Source organism: Anopheles darlingi, chromosome 2 (assembly GCF_943734745.1).
Source record: "Anopheles darlingi chromosome 2, idAnoDarlMG_H_01, whole genome shotgun sequence".
In the NCBI taxonomy this organism is placed as follows: domain Eukaryota; kingdom Metazoa; phylum Arthropoda; class Insecta; order Diptera; family Culicidae; genus Anopheles; species Anopheles darlingi.
The window spans coordinates 93,364,403-93,386,901 of record NC_064874.1 but is presented as its reverse complement, the minus strand read 5'-3'; the positions used below and the strand labels follow the sequence as shown (position 1 = coordinate 93,386,901).

Genomic DNA, 22,499 nt, shown 5'->3' with positions numbered 1-22,499 from the left:
GTTTCTGAAGATGATACTAGCTATAGTGATTCTTCGGACGACGATTTCGAGGAAAACAAGCAACAGTTGGCGGTGGCAGTGAAAGCCAGAACCAACCAGTGGAAGGAGAGTGGCCTGATAAAACTCTTCGAGGACAACTTCACACTCGGGACGAAGGAAGCGTTGAACTGGGTGCAGCAGTGCAAGGCTGGCCAGGGCAAGGCTATTGAACGTGAGCAAGAGACGCGTTTCACAGAAATTGATGGCGATAAGACACTCGATGTGAGTTGCAAGCGCAACGTTTCGGTACTGAACCAAAACGGAACGCAAAAGTTTGCTTCGATTAACAACTCAAACGTCGAGATGAAGCATGGTACGGGAAAACGGATCATATTCCAGCAGACGGAACGCACACTTACGACAATCTTCGATGTAACTGCTTGTTCAACGATGGATCTGTCTCTGCCGCCTTCATTCCTCTCATTCTCTAACATGAGCGCGAAAAACATTCCTAGCATCCTCTCCATCCAAAACCTATCAACGTCAAAACCGAAGCCATCGAGGAAGGTAATATTCAAGCCGCCGAAACCACCTAAGAAATGCTACCGAAAAGAACCGAATGATCATTCCCAGCAGCGCACAGTAACGATCAAAGAGATACCTGCAAAACAAGTTGCGAACAAGCAAACGGAACCTATTATAATCTCTAGTGCTGATAGTGATAGTGGTAAAAGCGATTCACTCAGTCCAGAAAAAGTTGGAAAACCGCTCAAACAAAAGCAGGTAACGTTCAAGCTATTGGAATCTCCCGAACATGCACCAAATGATCGTTCCCAGCAGAATAAGGAAAAGGCGCCTGCAAATCCTTCAAAACAAGTTACCAAGACGCACACAAAAGCTACTGCAATCTGCAGTACGGAGAGTGTTAACAACGAGCTGCCCGGAGATACTATAAAACCATTTAATCAAAAGCAAATTAACGTTTCGAAACCGAAGCCAACTGCCTCATGTGATGGTTCGCAAAAGCAGAATACCTACAATACTCGCACATCAAAGCAGAACATAACGGCAATTAAAGGTAATTTTGGCGTAAAATGTGACTCATCGATCAAACCCAAAATCAAACCCCAAAAAAAACCAACAGACAGTTGTAGCGATAGTACCGTTTCGTTGGGTGTGCTAGTAAAACCTAAAGAACAGAGCATTGCCCCAAGCGTTCCTCCTAAATTGAAACAGCAGGTGAGCGCAAGAAGTGATGAGAGTAGAATGCAGAGCAAGGGCGAAACCGATACCGTGATGCTCCGGCGCAATTACAAAGCAGAAAAATCTTCTACGGAGAGCAAACCTACGGGAAAATCACAAATCGCAGCACCCACGGAAACGAAGTCCGGCAACGATAACCAGCGGTACTACATGACGGAAACAATGAAGACGCAGCTAAAGATTGGTGGCCGGTTTCGGTATCAACTGCAGGGGATGGTAATTTATCGGCCCAAGCAGATCAATCATGACGCACCGGCAACCGAGCGAATCCGGATTACGCGCGAACACCTTGATCTTGGAGGCATCGCGGATGAGAAAAGACGGCAAAAATTCAACAACTTCTTGTACAACATTCATCCCAACTCGAAGATTGTGTACTACATGAGTGAGGATGAGGATGAACCTGAAGCAGAAGATAACGATGCAGAAGATAGCGAGTCAGAGGATGAGGACGATCCGATTCTTACATTCCGACCGAAGGTTTGCGTCTTTGAAATTCCATACGAGAAACCTTCGCTATAGCGATATTTGGGCTATACGTAAAATACTTTTCTCATACTATCGTCCCCTTGATTAGTACTTGCGATTGTTCGATGTCAGAATTTTGAATTTTGCCAAAATCTTGAGTTATTCATTAGAGGTTCGTTAATAATGCCATATCTACAAGCCAATATCACGCTGCAATACAAGTAGCCTACTAAGAGCACCTCCGTGCTTGTCGAGCGATACGCATTACAGACTACTTTGATTGAATGAAATAGGACATAAGAAACTTCCTAACTGAAGTTTATAAATGAAACGTAATAAACGATGTCTACATACCTGAAACTAACCTGCGACCAGAACTCTCTGCCTTCTGCCAGCGCATCAACGGTCATTCGATAATCCAAGGATTTATAGGGAATTCTTACCATCCAACAGTGGCCCTTCACAGCACGAGCCACGAGAATGTGTAAATCATGCGTAATCGATTGCGGTCCAAGGATTATTACATTCGACTTTCGTATCGATTAGTCCGACTCGAACCGTACCGGACTAATGTCCTGCCCTAACGACGGCACCACTGTCGCATGCGTGGTGCGTACGCGTAATGTCTTACGGAACAATCGGCAGCGGAGCGATAAGCGAACAAGCCGGCATCGACGTTTTTTGACCTGGATATCCGCCTTGTCCTCCGCATTGGTTCTAGTCTCACTAGGCATTAATTTATCACGACAAATGATAAATGAATCCCCTATATTCCACCGACGAAGGCGACACGTTCGGGTACACGATAAGCGACCACACCAGGTCAACAGACAGAACGTACACACACACACAGGGTCCACGGTACGGTGTTTTGCGGGTAATTCGATTCTTTACTTAGCTCTTAAGCAGATTCTTATCGCGCTGGAGGTCCTTTCTTAAATTACGAAACTAAATATTGTACAATAGTTTATTGTTCGCATACGCGCCCTCCCCTTGGCCTTGGCCGCTGCCATGTGTGTGTGTGGTTGAATGTGAGTATTGAGAATGTTGAAATGTCCTTCTGCCGTCATGCCACTCTTCCGGTACACACTTCATTTCCTTCGTCTACGCTCGTAGTTGGGCGTTCTTATGAGGTGGCCACTGGTGCCATCGTTCTTGACCTCGATTCGTCTTATCTTGCTGAGGACAACGGGAGCGGCCGTTGGTAGTAGCGCCGCTGCTCCGGGTGGCTTCTCGGTACTGACCACATTCGCGTAGTGATCATCCTCTGCACGTCCTTCCGGTCCTCCCATCATCGTCATCATCATCATCTCATGGTACGGATCACCGGGAGGATCCTCGGTCGTGATGATCAGTGTCGGTCCGGTAGTCGGTCTGTGGTGTGTCGTCTCTTCCTCCTCACGTTCCGCTTCCTCGGAGGTCATCTCTACTACTGGAGTACCACCGGTTGTAGTGCTACTGGCCACTCCAGCATTCCCACGTTGCAGTTCCGCATCGATATCTTCCAGCGTCACTACGGCCGACGATGTTTCTTCAGCCGGTTTCGAAGCATCGGATACACGCTCCGGGATGGCTTCCGTCGTAACGTACTTTACCGGATAGGGTTGATTCTGGTTGTACCGCTCATCGTTATCTTCGAGCCGGTTCCCATTGACCTCGTCGTTGTCCGGATCGGTGTTTGCGATCGGTTCCGTGCCCTGCTTGGCACTCTTTGCCCGCTGCAGCTTCATCTTTTCTTCCATCTCTTGGAACTTGAGCGCTAGATACCTGCAAACCGGAAGTAAAAGAGCACTTAGCGTGTTTGTTGATCGGATAGCAGCGTGACTACTCTTACTTATCGACCAAGGGGCCACTATAATCCTCGGGGAACTTGGGAGTAAAGGGCAGAATGTACTTGTACAGCCGTTCGTTCAGCACGTAAAGTTGCGCAGTCGTCGAGCATTTCACGTTGAACCACCAATCACATGTCAGGGCGACCTTAGGATCGTGAACAACCATCAGGAGGTTGGCTTAAATCGGGCATCATGACCTTCCTCGTGAGTTTCAGACTTACCTGACTGAAGATGGTTCCATTGGGACACAGGAAGGAAGCCTTTCCGCCATTCAGATCACAGTAATGCCAAACCTGGCAGTTGGTTTCTGGATCACCGAAGAATCCCTTATACCGCTGCTCCTTACACGAGAAGCTCGTCTCCGGGATTTCGGCCAACGCTGGATAGTCGATACCGGGTTTGCCCGTATTCGGTCCCGGGGTGACGATCTTGTTGATCAACATCGGTGGTCCGTGATGGTACGGATCCGCCTCGACGTACCGTTCGTCTTGTGGTGCCTGCGTATAGTTACCAGGCCGTTCGTATACCACCTCATCAGATGGATCCGGCCGCACTGAACTGGTCGCCTGGTAGCGTCCATTTGCCTTCAGATTGTTAAGGATCTTTACGAGTGTTCGGATCGAGTTGTCGATGTTATCCGGTGTGAGTGTCTTCGGGAGTAGATTGTTATCCTGCAGGTTCTTCAACAGATCGGATAGTGAACCGGAGGTTCCACCGGCCACTAGGCCCACCTCTGCCTCCGGCTCACCCGGTTCCGGCAGTGGTGCCAACGGGATTGGTCTCGGTTTGTGTTGAGACGGATGGCGCATCGATGGTGGATAGAAACGCTGCCGGTTGGTATACTCGGTGCGATTGCCTGGCATATGTTTGGCCTGATACTGCGGATGATGGTGATGATGGTAGACCACGGGATAGGAGGGTGTCTCGTGAACGATCGCTGGTGCGAGTGTCGTCGAGGGAGAAGGTGGTGGAGGTGCAGCAGTCGTTGAGTATACGATCGTCGGTGTACTCGGTGTACTGGTCACGTGCTGGATGAACTGTGGTTGATACGATGGCTGCTCGTGGCCAGTATAGTACGGTTGCTGCTGATGATGATAATGCTGATGCTGAGGCACCTTAGCAGCTGGCACCTTAAACACCTTATAGTTCGCACCGAGGAAGTACTGACCAGCGTGGCCTTGAGCTTGGGGCGGTTTACTGACCGTTTCCGAGACGAGATGCTTCACCGGATGTTGCGTCAGTGTGGTCTCGGTAAGATGTTGCCTCGGTGGTGGTGGTGCGGCCGATGGGAGTTTCGTCGGAGTCGGTTGCTCCTGGAATTTGTAAAAGTGTCCCACGTTGTAGTACGGATTGTTGAGGGGCTGCTCGGCTGCCGGAACCGGAACCCGTGGTCGTGTGTATCCTGGAACGAGGGAATGAACGGCATTAATGCGTATGATGATCGTCCTGATCGATCATCGAAGGGCATACCGGTATTGTTGGAGTACTGCTGCTTGCTTGGTTTCTCCTTGTGGTGATAGTAAACGGCCGGGAACGGTTGTGGTGCTACCGTCGAGCTGACTACCGCAATCCGGGGCTTTTCGTAGTAATACTTTGGAACCGTCTTCACCAACACATAAGGAGACTGATGGCCTGCCGTCTCGCCTTGCTGATACTCGACAATGCTCGGTGCGACCGTCGAGTGTCCCTTGACGACGTACGCCGAGAGTTGCTCCTCCTGATGTGACACGATCTGGTTCGCGCCGTCCTCTGCTCCGCTGCTATGACTCGTCGCCATCGGTGTAAACGGTCCCGGGATAGTGTTCGACGGGAGAAACGGATTGATCCGGTGCTTCTTGTACACCACCGGAACCGCTTGATACTTTGGTGGGAGGAAAAGACAACGCTTAGCGGCTGATGCCAGCTCGAAGAACGATCGAAACACTTACCAACGATGGTTTCCGCGAGGGTGCCAGATCAGTCGGCACAGTCGAGAGGAAGTACTTGGCAGCCGTATGCTGTGGTGGTGGTTCGGCTTCATTCTCGTGGTGTGGCTGTGATTTGGTGTGGACCTCAACGGCGCCACCGTACAGCTTGGTGGCCGGTAGAACGGCAAACCGTGGCCCACCGGCATCATATTCGCGATCGCGATCGCGTGGAATGACGGCGTACTTTGGCCGCTCGTACACCTCATCCGCTGGGCCATGATCGCCTGATCCGCTGGTTAGTATCGCGTAAGACGAAGCCACCTTTACAGGATTCTGATGGCCACGGTGCTGTTGCTGTTGCTGGTGTTGGTTGATGCTGCTGCTGCTGCCGTAATCGTAGGTGAACGGCAACGACTTAAGGCCACCGGTAGCCGGAACTAGCTTCGTTTGTTGTTGTTGTTGTGCTCCACTAACAGTAGCGTAGTACTGCTTGCGAGGTACCAGCAGCGGTGGCCTTTGCGATTGAAAGTCGTATGACGGGTCTTCCTGTGGTCGATAGGCGGCAACCAGCACCGGTTTGCCGCTTGGCTGCTGTTGCTGTTGCTGCTGCTTCGGTCCGAAGGCGGCCGGCGAAGGGACATTCTGTTTGGTGAAAATAATGGGACTTTATAAGGCTTATCCCTAAGGAGATGGATTATACAATTCTCCTCTCGACAATGCTCCAGTTTTGATCGCGCAGCGATCGCGAGATGTCCGCCACATTGTCTCGGACTCTCTCCCTCCTTTTCTCGCGCGCGCACACGCGATCGTGCGGTTCGTTCTGGAGCCTCGAGCTCCGGGAGTGGTGTAATGGCTTTAATCCTATCCATAATTTGCATAAGGCGTAAGGCAATACTCACGATCGGCCTATAATTATAGAGCTGATTGAATGCTGGCGCTGGTGAGGAAGGTTGTGGTGCCTGCTGGTGGTTGTGGTGGTGCTGGTAGTCAGCACCGCCACCGCCTCTGGCCGCCGGTGGCGCACCTGGAGTCGAGGTTACGTAGTACTGCATGTACGGGATCAGCCGACGTTGCCGATCGCTGGCCAGCAGCGGTCCGAGGTCCGTTGTGGTACCGTTCACCGAGCCGGGAGTGGCCGCGCGATCAGGATCCGTTGGCATTCGCTGTCGCTGGTCGCTATCCTTTGTCTGCTGTGCTCGGGCAAGCACCATCCGGGCACCTTCTAATCCAATGATGCACAATGCTACTAGAAGAAGGGGAAGGGGGAGAAGGAAGTGGGACGCGTGGTTTGGTCAATAAGCGACACGATTGGCAAGAACGCAAACAAAGCTTTAAATCATCTAATCTCACTCCGATCAGTCGGTCGGTTTATGTTGATGGCGCCAGCCAGCATAAGAAAACGGAGACAACTTCACGGTGGAGGCGTTTGTCATTGTCGATCGCGTCCAGCGTGCGCGTGGTGAGGTCGTTCACGCTGCATGCTGCTCGCGTCACGCCGCTTTTCGAAACAACGATCGCGATCCATGAGTGGTCAAGGCTCCGTGTTCGTGCTTCTGCAAGAAGCACCGTTACCCAACGCGGCGTGGTATGTGCGTTGGCACCACAGCCGCCACCACCATCATCATCATCGTCGCCGCCGCCGTTCTTGACGATCACCCAGGCGCCGTGTGCGTAGATGAAGTATTTTAAAAAATTTGCTCGCACGACCGACCGCAAGGGGAGGGGCCTTGGTGGCGCGGGGATTAAATTAAGAAGCCTGACGAGCCGGCGAATCAATTTGCTGATCGCGAATGCACGTAAATTGTGCAATCTTCGCGATTCGAAGCGATGGAGCAACAACCCGGTAGAAGCGCTTGAAGCCCGCGCGACGCGCGCGAAAATCGATCAAATGATCGTCAATTATGGGCCAGTTTTTGGAGGACTTGTGCACACACACGCACGAGAGAGAGAGAGGACCTTGTGATTTGCATTCTTTGCGATTGATTGGCATGCGTTTTTTGTTTCTTCTTTCATCGCGATCGTGAACTCGATCTAATAAGATGGCTCGCGGCATCGACAGTAGCAGCAGTCAGCAGCAGCAGCATTGTCCACCGTAAATGGCAAATAGCGATTGCGGGTTAAGTGCTGTCCACCGTTCGCTCTTCTAACTGCTGAATGCTCCATTCCCTCGGCTCCATTCAGTGTGCTCTAGAAAACAGAATTAATCAAAGCGAGCGACCGATCGACCGATCGGCTGATCGACAACCGGACTAACAGCTGCACAGAACGTTGAATTGCATCCTGTGCAATTCGTGGTGACTCGCTCGTGATTGTGTGCGGTGCACAGTCACCCTCCCCCCGAGGGTGATTGGCGTGGGTGCTACCAACCCACCCTCCTGCGAAGGGGTGGGTGAAGGATTTTCTCAACCCAGAGTTCCGCTCACTCCGCTCGTCGTTTGTCTATTTGTTTTGGGCTCCCAAGGGGAGGGGGAGGGGGAAATGAAGGGTTGCTCCATAAACACACCACCCTCCTCCTCTTCCACCTCTTCAGTGCCTCAAGTGCATCCAAGACGTCCAAGTGTTGGCGGGGGCGCCCAAACAAAGGGAGTCGACCGAGCGACCGAGCGAGGGACCAATTTTCGTCGTGCTGCCTGTGACCTTGGACACTGTTGGTTGTTCTCTCTGGATTGGATGCTTTGGCGGCAGGCGGCATTCCCACGGCGACGTCATGCCTCCAAGAGGTAGGCCGATCGTAGATCCGGATCGCGTCAAGATCAAGTGGCCGAGGCGAGGAAAAATATAATAAACTCATTACTTGCGCCCACGGGGATGGCCACGACGGGGACGGTGTCTTTTGTACAAAAACTGGTGCGAGGCGTTCAATTACGCGCGCTTTAACACACCGTACCAGATCGATCGTGATCGCTCGCACACACACACGCACGTCTGGTACGCACTTGTTCGCGATCACTGCGGCACTCACCTGGCTACTGCTCGCTGATGCAGACAGCTGATCGCGAGGCGCGGTTCGCGCAACTCTCTTTCTCTCTCTTTCTCTTTCCTTCTCTCTCTATCAGCCCCTCGCACGCACTCACTGCTTGCGCGATCTTCCATTACCCGTCGGTGCGTTGCGACCTTGCGATCGGTCAACTCATGATCAGCGGACGACTCCCTCTATACACTATCAACGCACGGTGCAAGGGCATCGACTTACGGAATCGGCCGCCACCGCCGTTGCCACCGACGCCGCCACCACAACCACAACTGGGTCACTGGTGGCTTGGCCGGTTGGAGGAGAAGATCAATTGCGATGCGACTTGCGGATCACTTGTGCGCCGTGGCAAATGGCAAGCGATCGCGCGAGTGGTTGACGTATGGTCACCTCTCCCTCCTTCCCTCGCCCTCATCGGGATCAACAGGAGGAGGACGACGACGACAAATGGTCACCAACTTTCCCTTCCTTTCGATCCATGTGGCCGCCTTTTGGTGTGTCTGGCACCAGCCACCAGGGACCAGCCGGGTGTTTTGTGTCTTTTTCCGTATTCATGTGTGATCGTGTGTCTCCGTGCGTGTGTGTGTGTGTGTCGTTAATTCGAGAAAATCTTAAGCTCTTGGGTTTAGCGCCGCAGGCAATCAGCCCTCGATCATGTCCGCATCGCATCGTCGTTGTCATCATCATCAGCAGCAGCAGCACCGCACGCGCCTGATCTCGTGTGTGTGTGTGCATGTTGTCGCTCTACTTTCCCCGGGCTCGATCCCGGAGGTGGAGCAAGGAGTGAGGGAGGGACCCCTTTGATTCTTCTTTTCCTTCGGGAACAGCAGCCAGTCCCGGTCTGGGGGTTCAAAGAGAGGAGAAGAGACAGAAGGGAAGACAAACAACAACAACACAATACCCGGAATGGACACTCCACTCCGGGACACACTCCTTTCCCTTCCCCCTTCGGGACCCCCAGAAACGGGTTTACGGGCTGCTGGCTGTCGGCTGCTGATCGGCTGCTGGATTCGATTGCGGAACTAACTTCAATATCGGCCACTGATTCGCAGCTTTCGTCGACTCCTCCACTCCACAACGGGCCCTTTCCCGCACCCGGGCGACGGGAGAATGGCTTTTCCGGAGAAAGTCCCCGCCCCAGACATTGTCTCGGGACCCAGTGGCCACTCCGAGCCAGCCGGTCAGCTCTATAATTATTTAAAAAAACGCAGTTTATCGGACGAAAGAACGAAGAATCATCATCCAGACACGCTTCGATTGATGGATGGATTGATGATGCTGCTGCTGCTGCTGCTGATGAACGTTTTATGGGACCTCCTCCTTCTCCTCCTCCTCCTCCTCCCTGTTCTCCATCTCTTCCTCATCACTAAATTCGCGTGATCGCGATCGCGACACGCTGGAGTGGAGTGAAGTGAGTAATTATTATTTTTCGGCAATCTGGGCGGAGAAGAAGGCGACGAGGAGCCGGGTAGGAGGAGGAGGAGGAGTGGCTGCCCCAAAAACAACACCCCGGACGGTCACAGCCCGTGCCGTCCAAAAATGGAAGGGGAAAAAAAAACATTTAATTAAATGCGATTCAACCGCTCACGGACAGAGAACATTCCGCGCATCTTAGGGGGTGACCTCCCTCCGTGGCACCTCCCTTTCAAATGTTTTATGGAAGGAAGTCCATAAAGCGAATCCACGGCGCAGCTTCCTGCCTGTGACTTCTGCCTTCTGTGCTTGTTGTTGTTGTTGCTGCTGCTGCTGTCTTCACCGTCGCGCGATCACTCTGTTCTCTTCTTGCGTTGCGTTGCGTTTTTTTGCAACATTATGTTTTACTTTCTTCATGCGAACGGCACCCTTGGCATGGCAGGGGATGGCGTCGCGTGTTCCGTTAACCAGATTAAGCCGTTTACCGGTCGACGACGACGACGCAGACGAAGAGGAGAGGATCGCGTAGCGAGGGTTTTCTCTTCATTTGCATAAGAGCGAGGAGGAGAGCGGATGGCCTGCTGGCTGGCTGGCTGGCTGCTGTCCAGCACCGTATCTTGTATCTTAATTTCCGTATTCGGGAAGGGGGACCGTTAGGGTCTAGGGGCTTCCGTTCCGTTCACCATATATCTTATCTGGCTCGCCCTCGCGCCTCGGCTATGGCATTGGTAGTGAGGGCGTTTAGGAAACTGGAGGCCCTCCCGTGGTTTGGTTCCTTTCTCCCCTCGTAAAAGGATGGCGACGCACGCCGGAGGAGGAGGAGGAGGAGGTCTGATGCAACGCCCTCTCACTAATTGGCTCCCGAAATATATAGAAATATAGAAATGTATGTTGGGAGCATACACCCACCCTGGGACTCATCATTATCACGCGACGCGACGCGAGACGCAATGTGCATTTCCTCATTATCTCACCGCCGAGAGGGGTGGTACTCCTCCTACACTGACTCGTCTGGTTTCTGATCTGGTGTGTAATGGCCTCCCCCCCATCATTATGCTGCCGCTCCGGGCGTGTGTGTGGAGGGAAGCTAATGCTGTTTGCATTGCATACATCATCCATCGCCTTCACATGCCAGGTTGTGCCAGCCCGAGAGGGTGGACAGGGAGGGGGGAGGGGGCTCACGACACGCACTTCGAACTTTTCCGCGATCGCGTCCCACGAGGGAGTGAGTGAGAAAGAGAGGGAGAGAGAGAGAGAGAGAAGCACCTCGAAAAACGTGAGATGTTTGTCTTACACACATCCCCCCCCCCCCCCCCCCCCCCCCTGCCAGAGACAGCCACCCGCGAGTCCGCTCGTTCGCTGGCGTGTTACGGGAAAGTCTAATATTGCAAGGCACCCTTCCTCCGGCCACGGTGGCCACCCCTCCGGTCCCTGCGCTTGCCACTCCAGTTTGGTTCCGCCGCTTCGCGCAAAGCATTTTCATTGCAGCAGCAGCAGCAACACCGGAGCACACCGGAGTAGGCCTTGTTTGTGGTGCTGCGGTTGCTGCGATAGAGCAGCAACCGCGCGTGTGTGTGTGTGTATGTTTGGAGCGAACCCACGACGCATACTACGATGTGGTGCGCGAGATATGTTGTTTTTTTTCGTAAACTCCGGCGCCTCGCCGGTCCGTTATGTGCAGCAACCCAGGCTGCTAGGCCATACCAGGCCAGGCCACGGGAGAAGTTGCGGTATTACGTTCACGGGGCGGGCGCGCCGCGCATCTTGGTATTTGCTTCCCCTCGGAGTGCAAACACTTGGACCTGACATTTGGCGTAATACGCGCCGGCGCGTCAAATTATCGGAAGATGCCGCGAGACACCGATTCTGGACTTTCTTTTCCTGGTCCTGGTCCCTGACACTCCCCTCTCTCTTCCTCTGGCAGCCAACCGGTGGGTGGTGGTTGGTCACGGTGAATTATGCTGGAATTATTTTAATTTGACGCCAAGTGGCGGCGAAGAATGGCGGAACCGCCACGAGAAGAATAGCAAGCGAGCGGCCCTCGGCCTTCGGCCAATTACACCGGGCACCCGGGCACCCGGGCTGGTGCTGGGCTGATACCGGGTGCCTTTTAATGCCTCACTTCCACATATTGTGTTGTGGCGTTGAAGGAAGCAAAATGTTTTTTGTCGCAAAAATGCCCAACCAGCGACCAGAGAAAGATAAGACGCGGAACCGCCGTGGCTAACGCTGGCCAAGGTGCAGTGGATTAGCCCCCTTCTTTTGCCCCCCTCCCCCCTACGCTAAGACACCTGTGTGCTGTGAAACGGTGAACTGAACCGAGATCCCGAGTGCCAGTGGCATACAATGTGGACATGCCACATTGAGACAGTCACCTTCCCTGGTGCTCGCGGAGGTGGTGGTCGATGGTGGGGGGGGGCCCTTCGAAACATTCAAATGCAACCGCATAGCACCACGGAGCAGGAACTTGATGCATATTGCATTACGACACTCGCAACATGACACCATGGCGCGAAGGCGAGGGCGAGCGCGTAGCGGTGGTAATGTGCTCCGCGATCGCGCACCCGCTCGTTCGGTATGTGATTTGTCCGGTGCAGGTAGTGGTAGGTCGTTATTAGCGTCACACACTTGGCGACAACTTACCTGTGACCATGAATAGTCGGTGGTGCGTTCGTTGCCTCATCCATCGTTGATGTCTTGTGTGCATTTTGCTCCTAGAACTCGAGCGCTCTCGAATGCTGTCGCCACTGCTGCTGCTGCTGCTGCTGCTGCTGCTGTGGTTTCACACGCACCACCACCACCTGCTGCTTCCTCTGGTGAAGGTCCCCCGGTAATGGTTCGTCTCCCCCTTACGTTTCCTTCCTTCTGGTCGTCTTCGAGGAGACGAGGATCGGCGCGTTATAACCGCGCTGTGTGTCTTGTGGTGCACTTTTGAGAGTGAAAGTATCGTTATCGTATCGTATGACGATTGCACTGCTGCACTGCACTTTGGCTGCACACACTGGAAACGGCTGCACACATTAGCGACCGAGGCCGAGGATCGCTGGCGATGCTGTTAATGCTGACAACAAACAGGCTTCGCACCAGTCGCGATCGCGATCGCGTTCACTACCAGACCGCTCTATGCAGATGCATCAGCTGCTGCTGCGCGCGGTCCACGGAAGATGAGGTTGAACCAGTGCAATGGCATAACATACATCTGGTCCTACCTCATCATATCCCCCGCGTGTGCGCGGTTCAGTTCACCGGTCCTCGAGTGCAGAACAGGACGACGACGACACGTTACGACACACACGACGCGCGATTCGCGCTTATTAATGGAAGGAAAAAAGCTTTTTAGCAATTATCGCGTGGCAACGTGGAGTCAGTAGCAAGACACCGGGGGTGGCACACACACACACAACGCGTAGTGACCACAGAAAGCGACGAGGGACAGAGAGCAAGCGAGCGAGCGTGCGGGCGCGCGGTTTGTTGTTTTCTGTGGTCGGCGATCGACGACCGTCTGGTGGTGACCGCGGGGACTGGCGTCTCGGTTGAGTGTGCGAGATCGAGTGATCGCGAGCGCGTGCCAGCCAGCTGCCGGTGGTGTGGCCAGCTAACCCGGGCACTCCGAAGTCCGAGAGCCGCGCGCGATCGGCTGCTCGTTCGGCGAAAGCTTCTGCACTCTGCACAGAGCTTCAGACCCGCAGATCGCAGACCACGCAGACCGTCGCGCTCTTTCCGGGAGCCGACGACGAACGAAGACAAAGGGGAGCGACTTTTCGTTGTTGTTGTGGTTGTTGTTGTGCGGCAACTCAAGAGGTGAGCTTTTTTGGGACCCACAAATGGGTGGTGGGTGGCTGTTCTGGGTGCACCATCCACAAAGTATGCAAAGTTTTGCGCGGGCGCGCGCGCGCGATGGCGCAAGGGCAGACCAATTATGTTACATTTTGTGCAGAAACGAACGATTGGAGTAGAATGGATCTTTCGTTGCTGATATTTTTAAGTAGTTTAGGAAACTCTTTCAAATTAGGCGATGAGTTTCTTCAATTTTACAGTTGTTCTTCCAGCAATTTTCGATGAGAATTGTTTTAGAAAAAATACTTCTGTACGTTGATTACAACGCTTGTCGTAATGGTTGAAATTTGAACGAAAACCTGAGATCAATTCATAATGTGTTACAAAATCAAATAAAAGAGAGAAAAAATGAAATGTTTATGCCTATGGACGGTACCAGCATCCCTTTTTTGCGATACCATGTTCATCGACTGCTAAGAATTCCGTGCGATCGCCACATACATTCGCGCTTCAGCATACGTTCGTCATTAGAAAGGAACGTGTCTTAGGCAATGGGGGGTATTGGAAAGGGACAGGACCGTGTCATAAAGGTCCACAAAAAGGTCTCAACATACGGGTCTTCACCCACCGATGCAACACCGCGCTGGATAATGTTTTTTGGTAGTCCATTACCAGCAGAAAGATCCAGGCTTGTTACTTATGCCTTCTGGAAGCTTTTGTTTGATTCCTTTTCCAGCGACTGACTTCCTTCTCTTCTCGATCGTTATCACTTCGATATTCTAATGAAAATTAATTCCACGACCGATTTTACAAAAAAAAAACTCTTGTCATATTCAAAACAACCGGATTCTCCATTCGCGGACTCTTGCACTTTGATATCGTAGCGATACAACGAAGAGGCGTTAAAGCATTTTGTTAGAAGGTTTTCTGTTGTCTGATAATCCCGTGCAAACGATCGAGTAATAGGAGAATCTCCGGAAGGGAAGTCAAAGCGAAGCTCGCGAAGATAAAATCGCGACAACACATCGGTGACCAGCCAATGCCTCGCCAATTAACCCAAATCGTACGATCGTTTTCTCTTCCTGCTCCTTCTCCTGGCTGTCAGCTCTTATTTATGGTTTAATCAAAACATTCAAATCTAGGAAATTCAATTTCCGTTTCAATTCTACTCTCCATCTCGCAATCTCTTCTTTATATGCTCTTCCTAACATTCGGATTCAAACTACCGGCCCGGGGGCGTTGCGTTGTTTTTTGGTTGGTAAAGAAAGTATTTACACGCTTTATTACTCGTTACGGTTGGTTGCCACTGGATTTTTCTGTTTTTTTTTTTGTACAAAATCTAATAATACATTCGACGATACGGGGCGATCGCCGATATGGGATCGATGATCTTCTCCTGCTGCTTCTCCTTCTTCTTCTTCTTCTTCTTCTTCTTCTTCTTCTTCTTCTGCTTCTTCTTCTTATCAACGACAAATACAAAAAAAGGACGAAAGAAAATAAATATGTTACAAACGATGAACGCTTGACCGATGAGTTAAACGTTGAATATCTCGTCCACCAGTTGCCTCGTTATGACGCGGTGCTTTTGCGTCGGATTGAACTTGGGCCGCTGGTAGAGCCGAGCGTTGATCGAGTACAACCGAGGGGAGAGATCACAGCGCACGTTGAACCACCAATCGCACACGAAGACGGCCTGCGAGAATTGCGTCCCGTTCGGGCAGAGGAAGGTAGCTTGCCGTCCATCGATGTCACAGTAATGCCATCCTGCCAAAGAGTATGAGAAGATGTACTGAGGTGGCCACTTTCCCCCCGCGATGAGGATGATGCTTACCCTGACACCGTGTGTCCATATCGGCGAAGAAACCCGGATAGTCCTGCTCGTCGCAGTAGAAGTTGGTGTACGGGATCGCGGCCAGTATTGGATAATCCGTCCCCGGTCGACCTGTTTGGTTTGGTGAGAACAACCAAAACAATATTATTATACAGTTTTGGTGTCGGTGAGTCTGTCCTTCGAAGCTCAACCATCAACGAGCACAAATACAACACACCGAGCGGCTCCAACTCGTTTTTTCTCAATTTGAATAATGATGAGCAGCGACGACGACGTCAGCAGTCGCAAAGGGGTGGAATGTCTGTGCCAAAAATCCGCTGGAGGCCAGAGACCGGACCGGGGGGCTCCACACTCATCAATCAACTTCAACCGGAGTGCTCCGTGACCTCGTCGCGGTTGCTTACCGGGTATGGATTTGCCGAGCTCGAGGTACTCCTGGACCGAGGGACTAAGAAATCCGGGCGGTATGACGGCCACATCCTGCTGATTACTGTCGCTGCTGCTACTGCTGCTGCTGCTTGCACTGTTATCCTGCAGGTCCTGGCTCGGTTCTATGGCCGCACTTTGTGGCGATCCGGACGTTCGCACGTTGCGCCCCCGTTTGGTGCGACTCGTCTTCGTTTCCTCATGGCCATCTAAGGGAGAGAGAGAGAGAGAGACGTGATCGTGGTGAAACAATGCGTTGGTTTTGATCATTAAAAGTGCGCTAGCGTCCTCTTTATGGAGCACGTGGGGGGAGGCCACACCAGAGAGCTCTTGTCCGAAGAAGCAGAAGTCCGTTTTTGGGAAGGGATCGAGATCACCGACGGTCCATAAATCAAAGCGTGCCACCGCTTTTCGGAAATGGTCTTTAAATGATCGCCAGCGCGCGCGTGTGTGTGCGCGCGAGCCAGCGATCTGCCTAATTGATTTATAAGCCTCTTCGTTAGCGTTCCCTGGCTTCCATAAATATATAGATTTACCGATCGCTTAGCGGCGGACCCGGACGATAGAAGGAAAAGAAGAAGGAAGAAGAGGAAGAGGAGGAGGCAAATGCCGCTGATAAACTGTCCAAATTATGGGCTTGCGATCGCGATCAAACGCGAGTATGCAAAGCGATCAGCCCAGGAAGGGCAATTAGTCGCCTGCCATCGGACCGATCGGAACGATCGACCCCAGGTGGCGCAGACGACATTTGAATGTCCCGACGGCGGCGGCGGCGTCCACGTAACCGTAACAAACACGAAGGAGGCGCCGGACAGGGAGTCGAGGGGCGAGGCTCTGGGCAAGGCCACGCTTTACTGTCGTTAGGTCGCGCGATCATAAAACATAAATCACGCCCCGGTTCGGTGGACAGCCTTTCTGGGACACTGTCTTGCTTGCGGTGTGAGGTGTGGCCATCGTCATCTCGCACGAGGGTGCGACATTTACGCGATTTAGCGCTTAGCTTCCTTAAAATATTCCGCGCGATCCTCGTCGTTGCGGGATCGTCTCTCGGGCGCGAGCAAATGGCACATTTGGCTTTTGGTGTGGATTATACAATCCGTTCGCCCGCTTGCTAGCTGGCTCTTACCTATGATGAGCAGACATCCGAAGATCAGCAGCACGATCGAGTTGGTCGAGCGGCGAAACAACATTTTTTCCAGCGAGGAGAGACCTAAGAAAGGGGCAGAAGAAGAGGCAGAAAGAGAAGGAGGAGAAGGAGGAAGAGAATAAAATCAAATCAATTCGTTGGACCGCGATGAGCGCTGTTTGTAGTATCTGCGAGCGAGCAATTCGATCGCGTCTTCGATGCTATTGTTATTAGCACACACACGCACACACCGAACACACACACACACACACACACACGCAATGTGATCGTAAGCACACAAACACTGCGACATCCCTCGGCGGAATCACGGAAGTCACCATGGAATGTCCAGGAACGGCGACAGCGACGGCGACGGCGATGGTCGTCTTCGCTTTCGCGGCAGATGGTACCGATCGCGAGCGCGAAGATGATTGCTATTATCTAACTTTGCATGTGCACGCGCAAACAACTTTTACTTTTACATTGGTCGCCACTGGATCGCGTTTTTTATGTTTTGCTGGAATCGGTGGAGGAGCAGCATCGGTGGCAGCATCGGTCGCAGCTGTTGGTGGAGGAGAACGACCTCAAGACTGTGCCTCTGACTGCGACTCCGATCGTTTCAGCTATCAGGTCGGGCACTAAAAAAGGGAAGGGAAGCGCTTTCGCGCTCGCCAGCATCACCAGCAACAGGGCATCAGCATTGGACCACCGTCAGTGGCGCACCAACGCCAGCTCGACTCGCTGTCCGCTTGACCTAAAGGCACAAACTCCAACAGCATCTCCACCGTGTGGGGTGGCGTATGATTAATGCACACCACGACACACCCACATTAGCCACACACACACACACACACACGCGCGCACACACGCGAGAGGCACGATGCCATTCGATCAAACACATCTCTGCGCGCTGCGCGGCTCTAATTTGAGACCTTAGGCCAACGAGCCAGCTAGCTAGCCAGCCAGCATGGACATGGGCAGGGCCGCCCAATATTGGAGCATATTGGGCCGGTCGCGGCGCGTTGCGTTGCGAAAACCTTCCGAATCCCTTCCCCCCACCTCTCAAACCCCGAAACTAGAAGAAGAAGAAGGGAAAAAAGGAGGCCAAACAAGGAAAAAGAGTCCGGGCCGTGGCCATACCACACCCGGGGGCCGGGGACCAGAGTGGCCAAGAAACTCGCTGGCTAAATGTCAAGCACCGAAACGTGAGAGAACGTTTGTTTGATGACGGCGACGGCGACGGCAACGATGACGGCGACGGTGGTGATTGTTGGCCTTTGAGCCATTGTGCGATATTCAACACGATCGCGATCGCGTTTGTACGCCCTCAAGGTTCGTCTCAAAGGGTGGGGGTGGCGCGGTACTACGGAACGTTAGCATAAAGCACGAGATCGGGCACCTTTTTTTTGTTTTTTTCGCACGGACCATTTGGCCCAAGGGTTCTTAATTGAGACATAATTGAATAAGCATCACGAGCTGCAGCACATTGTCTTCACTGATTAGGGCGCGCGCGCGCCCGCGATCACCATGTAAGGAGGCTCCCTTCCCCTCTTGCTATTGGATTCGATGAGTCACTATCACGATGTTGGTGCAGAAGCATCATCGATGCCACGGCGGCGTCGTACCTTAAACTCGGAATCGGAGAGGAGATCGGAGTTCGGATCCAGCAGCACGAAAACTAACAAACTAACAAAACGCAGCACAGCAGCAGGCCCTGCTCCAGCCTGACCATAGCAACGACAACGAAAACGGCAACAACAACAACGACAACAACGATACGCGACGTGCAAAACTTCTACCGAACTCGCGCAGCCGTCGACACATACTGATTCATAATGTGGGAATGGTTGGAGCCCGCACCGAGATCCGACGGACGGTGGTCTGTGGCTGGCTGGCTGGCTGGCTTTATGTTGTAACTGAAGAAGCAAAACAAGAGATCAAGTCTCGTGTGCGCGCGCTCTCTCTCTCACCCTCTCATGATATCTAGAGACAACGACGCAGCATCTTGGCTTCTCTTCCCTTCTAATTCTCTCGCGATCTCGTTGGGCGCGCGCGCGCGAGCGCTCACACCGTGCGCCGCGATCACACGAATCACGAGGGTGGTGACGACGACGACGACGGATCCGGCATCGACGATGCTGCTGACCCCCCTCGTCTGGGCTCCACGGAACATGACATGATGATGGCTTCTCCACGCCACCAACGCACCGCCGCCGTCGTCGTTGTCCTCGTGAATGTCGCGGCGACGTCCGTGCGTGCGTGCATTCGCCATGGCCGGACCTGGCCTTCGCATGGCCACCCCCTTCCCCCGGTGGAGTACGCATTTTCATTCTCGCATCGCCATCGAACGGTGCTTTTCGGTCTGCGTCTGCGTCGTCGAGAACACAATCGAACGGTTTGTTTTGCATGCCGCGTGGCTGAACCTACTACCGGACGCGGACCTGTGGACGGACCTTTCGGTTTTGCGGGATCCCGCCTCTTCCCGCCTCTCGTTGGTTGGCATCCGTTCGATGGCCTTCCCGCTTCGGTGTTCGGCTGCAAGATGGTGAGATCATGCAATCGCTTCTCCAAAAAGATGTTTCCTTTCATCCGCTCTTCGGCGGCGGCGGCAGCGTTCTTAACACCAGGTTTCGGCCCCAGACCCCAGACGGTTAGAATGTCGCGTTTTTGGAGCAACGCGGCAACGTCTTTTTCTTCTCTTTTTTTTTCCTTCTCTCGGCCGATCGCGGGCACGCTGGAGAACGGTGATTCACACACTAAAGTTCAATAACAACTGCAAGGACGCGAAGGTGCACGAGTGCGAGCGCGTGTGTGGCCGCTTCTATATACCTTCATCCCTGAGACCCGGGGGGAATCGATGGAGTTGGGTGAATGGAACACGGGAAACCCGGCTACTGGGATGTAGCAAGGAACCATTCTCTCGAACACTTCAAACCTCTTGGCCTTCATATAACGGATAGATTTTGTCGTAAAAACAAAAGAACTGCAACGTAATTTGTGCGGTTTACCCTTAGTTTAAATGTTTAGTAAAGATCTGGTTGCTACGCTGCTGGCAGCACTGGTTACCTTTCGGTGTCGCCGCTTGCTTGGTGAATGCCGCAGCAGCATACTATGCTCGCACACAACATCGTACACAGCGGCGTCTCGAGGTGCGGTTTCGAGTAGCTTAAGCTACTCGATTAATGAAAGTTTCGAGAAAAGTCTTTTAACGCAAAGCACATAATTTAATTAAAAGTAGATAGTATTCATGTCCTCAAACATGAATTCGATTGTATTCCTTAAAGTGCATTGTGTGAGTGCGAATTAAAGGTGTGTAAATCTCTTCGATTCGAGTGTTCAAACCGGACTGTATCATGATGTTACCGCTTCGAATCGATTACCGCATGGCTAGTGAGCTTGGCCATCATTAGCAGATACTCTGGCACTGGCAGCGAGCGTATCGTTGCGTTTCTAATCCAACACAACACCCGTGGATAGGACGAATTTGGTTCCGATACTTATCCTACACGAGCACGGCGCGTGTCAAGATGGCGCCACTGGTTGGTGCTGTTTGCAGACAGACATCCCGTTCGCTTCTCTGTTTGTTGTTTGCTCCGTGAAGCACCTTTTCGTACTGGAAAATCCTGGTACACTCCCGGTGGTACCATGCGTCAATCACGCTCAATCCGAGACAAAGATGCACCGAGCACCACGACCGGTTGGTTGGAAAAACGAGTTCTAGATCCAGTGTCACTCCAGAGCGAGGCACCTGTTACCTGTCCAATTGATCGCTTGCTCGCACATTAGCACCAGGACCCGTGGATAGGACGAACAAACATTCTCGGCGTCCCGGGATCGGATTGTCGATTGTTTCTCGCCAACCGAGGAACCAGACAAAGCTTCTTATCCTGCACCATCATGGGGAAGGAGTTTTGTCCAAAGTTTTAATTAGAGCACACGGTACAGGCACACACACACACACGGGCGCGTATCACCTGGACTGGAATGGACAGCGGAAGGAAAGAATGAAATCAAAATGAGATTTCCGTTCTCCGGATGCTGCTGCTGCACGACTCAATCAAGTTTGTCTAATTCCGCTTTTCCGGTCCCGGTGTCTCCCGGAGTGAAAACTTTCCTATTCCGCTGCGTCGGACAGTGGATGATGACTCGCAAGAAATGGGAACCTTCACCAGCGTCCGTAGCACTGTGCCAATAATCAATCGAGACAGCGGCCTTCACGCAGTGCGCAGCGTTCGCATCTCTCTGCTGCGTGTTGATTCGAAATAATTAGAGCGCGGCAAAGGTTCCTCACCACCCCTTCACTCCTCTCCCGGTTTTGCTGCTGCCCCGCAAGCAGGGGGGCCAAGGTTACGCCAACGAAGACAATCCCTACGAAACGAAAATCCAATAAAGGTGCGCGAAGTGTGCGCGTTTGTTGAAGCCCTGCTCTAGCGAGTCCGCCTGCTGCCAGCGAACATGTCAAAAGTGCAGACAGTAATGGCGTTGCCCTAGTTACGCGTGCCGTACATTGGAGCCACCCTGGCGGCCTCTCTGTACGTCTTCTTGGTACACGCACAGCACCGCACACCGAACGTTGAATGTAATCTAATTCCAAGCGAAGAACGATTTCCGTTTTGCGTCGTCGACCAATTGGCTAACGCATAGGAGGGGGGCGCGGGGCATGGTTTAGCGTTTAGTAAATTATGATTGTGTATGAGTGCGCCCGTCGTGAGGCCACTTTTAATGAATTAAAATGGATCTCTTCGGGCATGACAATTGAATTTCGCGGAGGAGGTCGCTGCCGTGTGTTCGTTTCCCTCCACCTCCTCCTCCTCTTTGCCCTCCTCCTGCTCTTAACAAGTCGCAAAACTATTAATTATAAAACTCTACAAACTTGAGTTCCGAACACGCAGACCCCTTCTCCGAAAGCGCTCCGGTTAATGTTCCGTTTCCTGGCCATGGCCCCGCGTCGTGGAGTAGTTCGGTTGTTTGGAGAAGGGCTTCTGTATCGTGGTTCAAAAGCATAGCAAGCGACCTTCTTCTCGAATGACCAAACTTTGCTCTCGACTCTCTCTCTCTCTCTCTCTCTCTCTCTCGCTCTCTGTTTGTCTCCGTCCCCAAAAGGATGATAAAAGCAAGAAACCAATTTTCGGGCCCCGGGGTTTGTTTCACAAATCACTGAGAGTCCATCGAGCGCCCAGCCAGCGAAAGCGCCACCCTCCCGCTCTTCGGAATGAAGTGCTCCCGGAGTGTTTATTGAATCTCGTCCGCTTGCGGCGAACGGACCACCGGTGAGGAAAGGGATGAAGGCAGGGAATGGTTGGCCACCAAAACCATCCCAGACCACGCCAACCCACCCACCCCGTACCGTGTACCGTTTGTGGGTCGGAATAAATTTCCAAATTTTTCAATTAAATTCCAACCATAAATCTACTTATGGTTTAGTGGAGGCCACCGCCGACACTCGGGGACCGGGGACCGGGGATCGGGGAGTATCCCGGTTTGCTATCTATTTCTCTGTCACTGT

General features: G+C 52.6%; 3 protein-coding genes across 5 annotated transcripts in view; 1 reads left to right on the top strand and 2 right to left on the bottom strand.

Moving 5' to 3' along the window:
* The window catches only part of LOC125950095 (uncharacterized), a 2,519-nt gene extending 458 nt beyond the window's left edge, over positions 1-2,061 (top strand). Inside the window, exon 3 of the mRNA XM_049677749.1 lies at positions 1-2,061. This exon is cut by the window's left edge and continues 114 nt beyond it. Coding sequence (XP_049533706.1) covers positions 1-1,764 — 1,764 coding nt within the window. The 3' untranslated portion in view covers positions 1,765-2,061.
* A 425-nt stretch (positions 2,062-2,486) lies between these two features.
* Positions 2,487-13,371, bottom strand: LOC125950080 (uncharacterized). Of its 3 annotated transcripts, XM_049677692.1 has the most exons (8): positions 13,043-13,371; positions 12,477-12,834; positions 6,349-6,695; positions 5,471-6,091; positions 5,013-5,403; positions 3,764-4,944; positions 3,545-3,687; positions 2,487-3,477 (listed from the first exon to the last, which is right to left on the bottom strand). In XM_049677692.1, exons 2-8 carry the CDS (start codon positions 12,538-12,540, stop codon positions 2,802-2,804), a joined length of 3,423 nt encoding a protein of 1,140 aa, XP_049533649.1. In that variant the 5' UTR covers positions 12,541-12,834; positions 13,043-13,371; the 3' UTR covers positions 2,487-2,801. The 3 variants fall into 3 exon arrangements, with proteins under 3 accessions (XP_049533649.1, XP_049533648.1, XP_049533650.1); XM_049677691.1 differs by having other exon boundaries at positions 12,477-13,371; XM_049677693.1 differs by having other exon boundaries at positions 6,349-6,692; positions 12,477-13,371.
* A 1,498-nt stretch (positions 13,372-14,869) lies between these two features.
* Positions 14,870-18,791, bottom strand: LOC125950119 (uncharacterized). The gene is made up of 5 exons (XM_049677787.1): positions 18,619-18,791; positions 16,994-17,077; positions 15,846-16,076; positions 15,442-15,552; positions 14,870-15,374 (listed from the first exon to the last, which is right to left on the bottom strand). Exons 2-5 carry the CDS (start codon positions 17,055-17,057, stop codon positions 15,145-15,147), a joined length of 636 nt encoding a protein of 211 aa, XP_049533744.1. The 5' UTR covers positions 17,058-17,077; positions 18,619-18,791; the 3' UTR covers positions 14,870-15,144.
* Between the last annotated feature and the right edge of the window lie 3,708 nt (positions 18,792-22,499).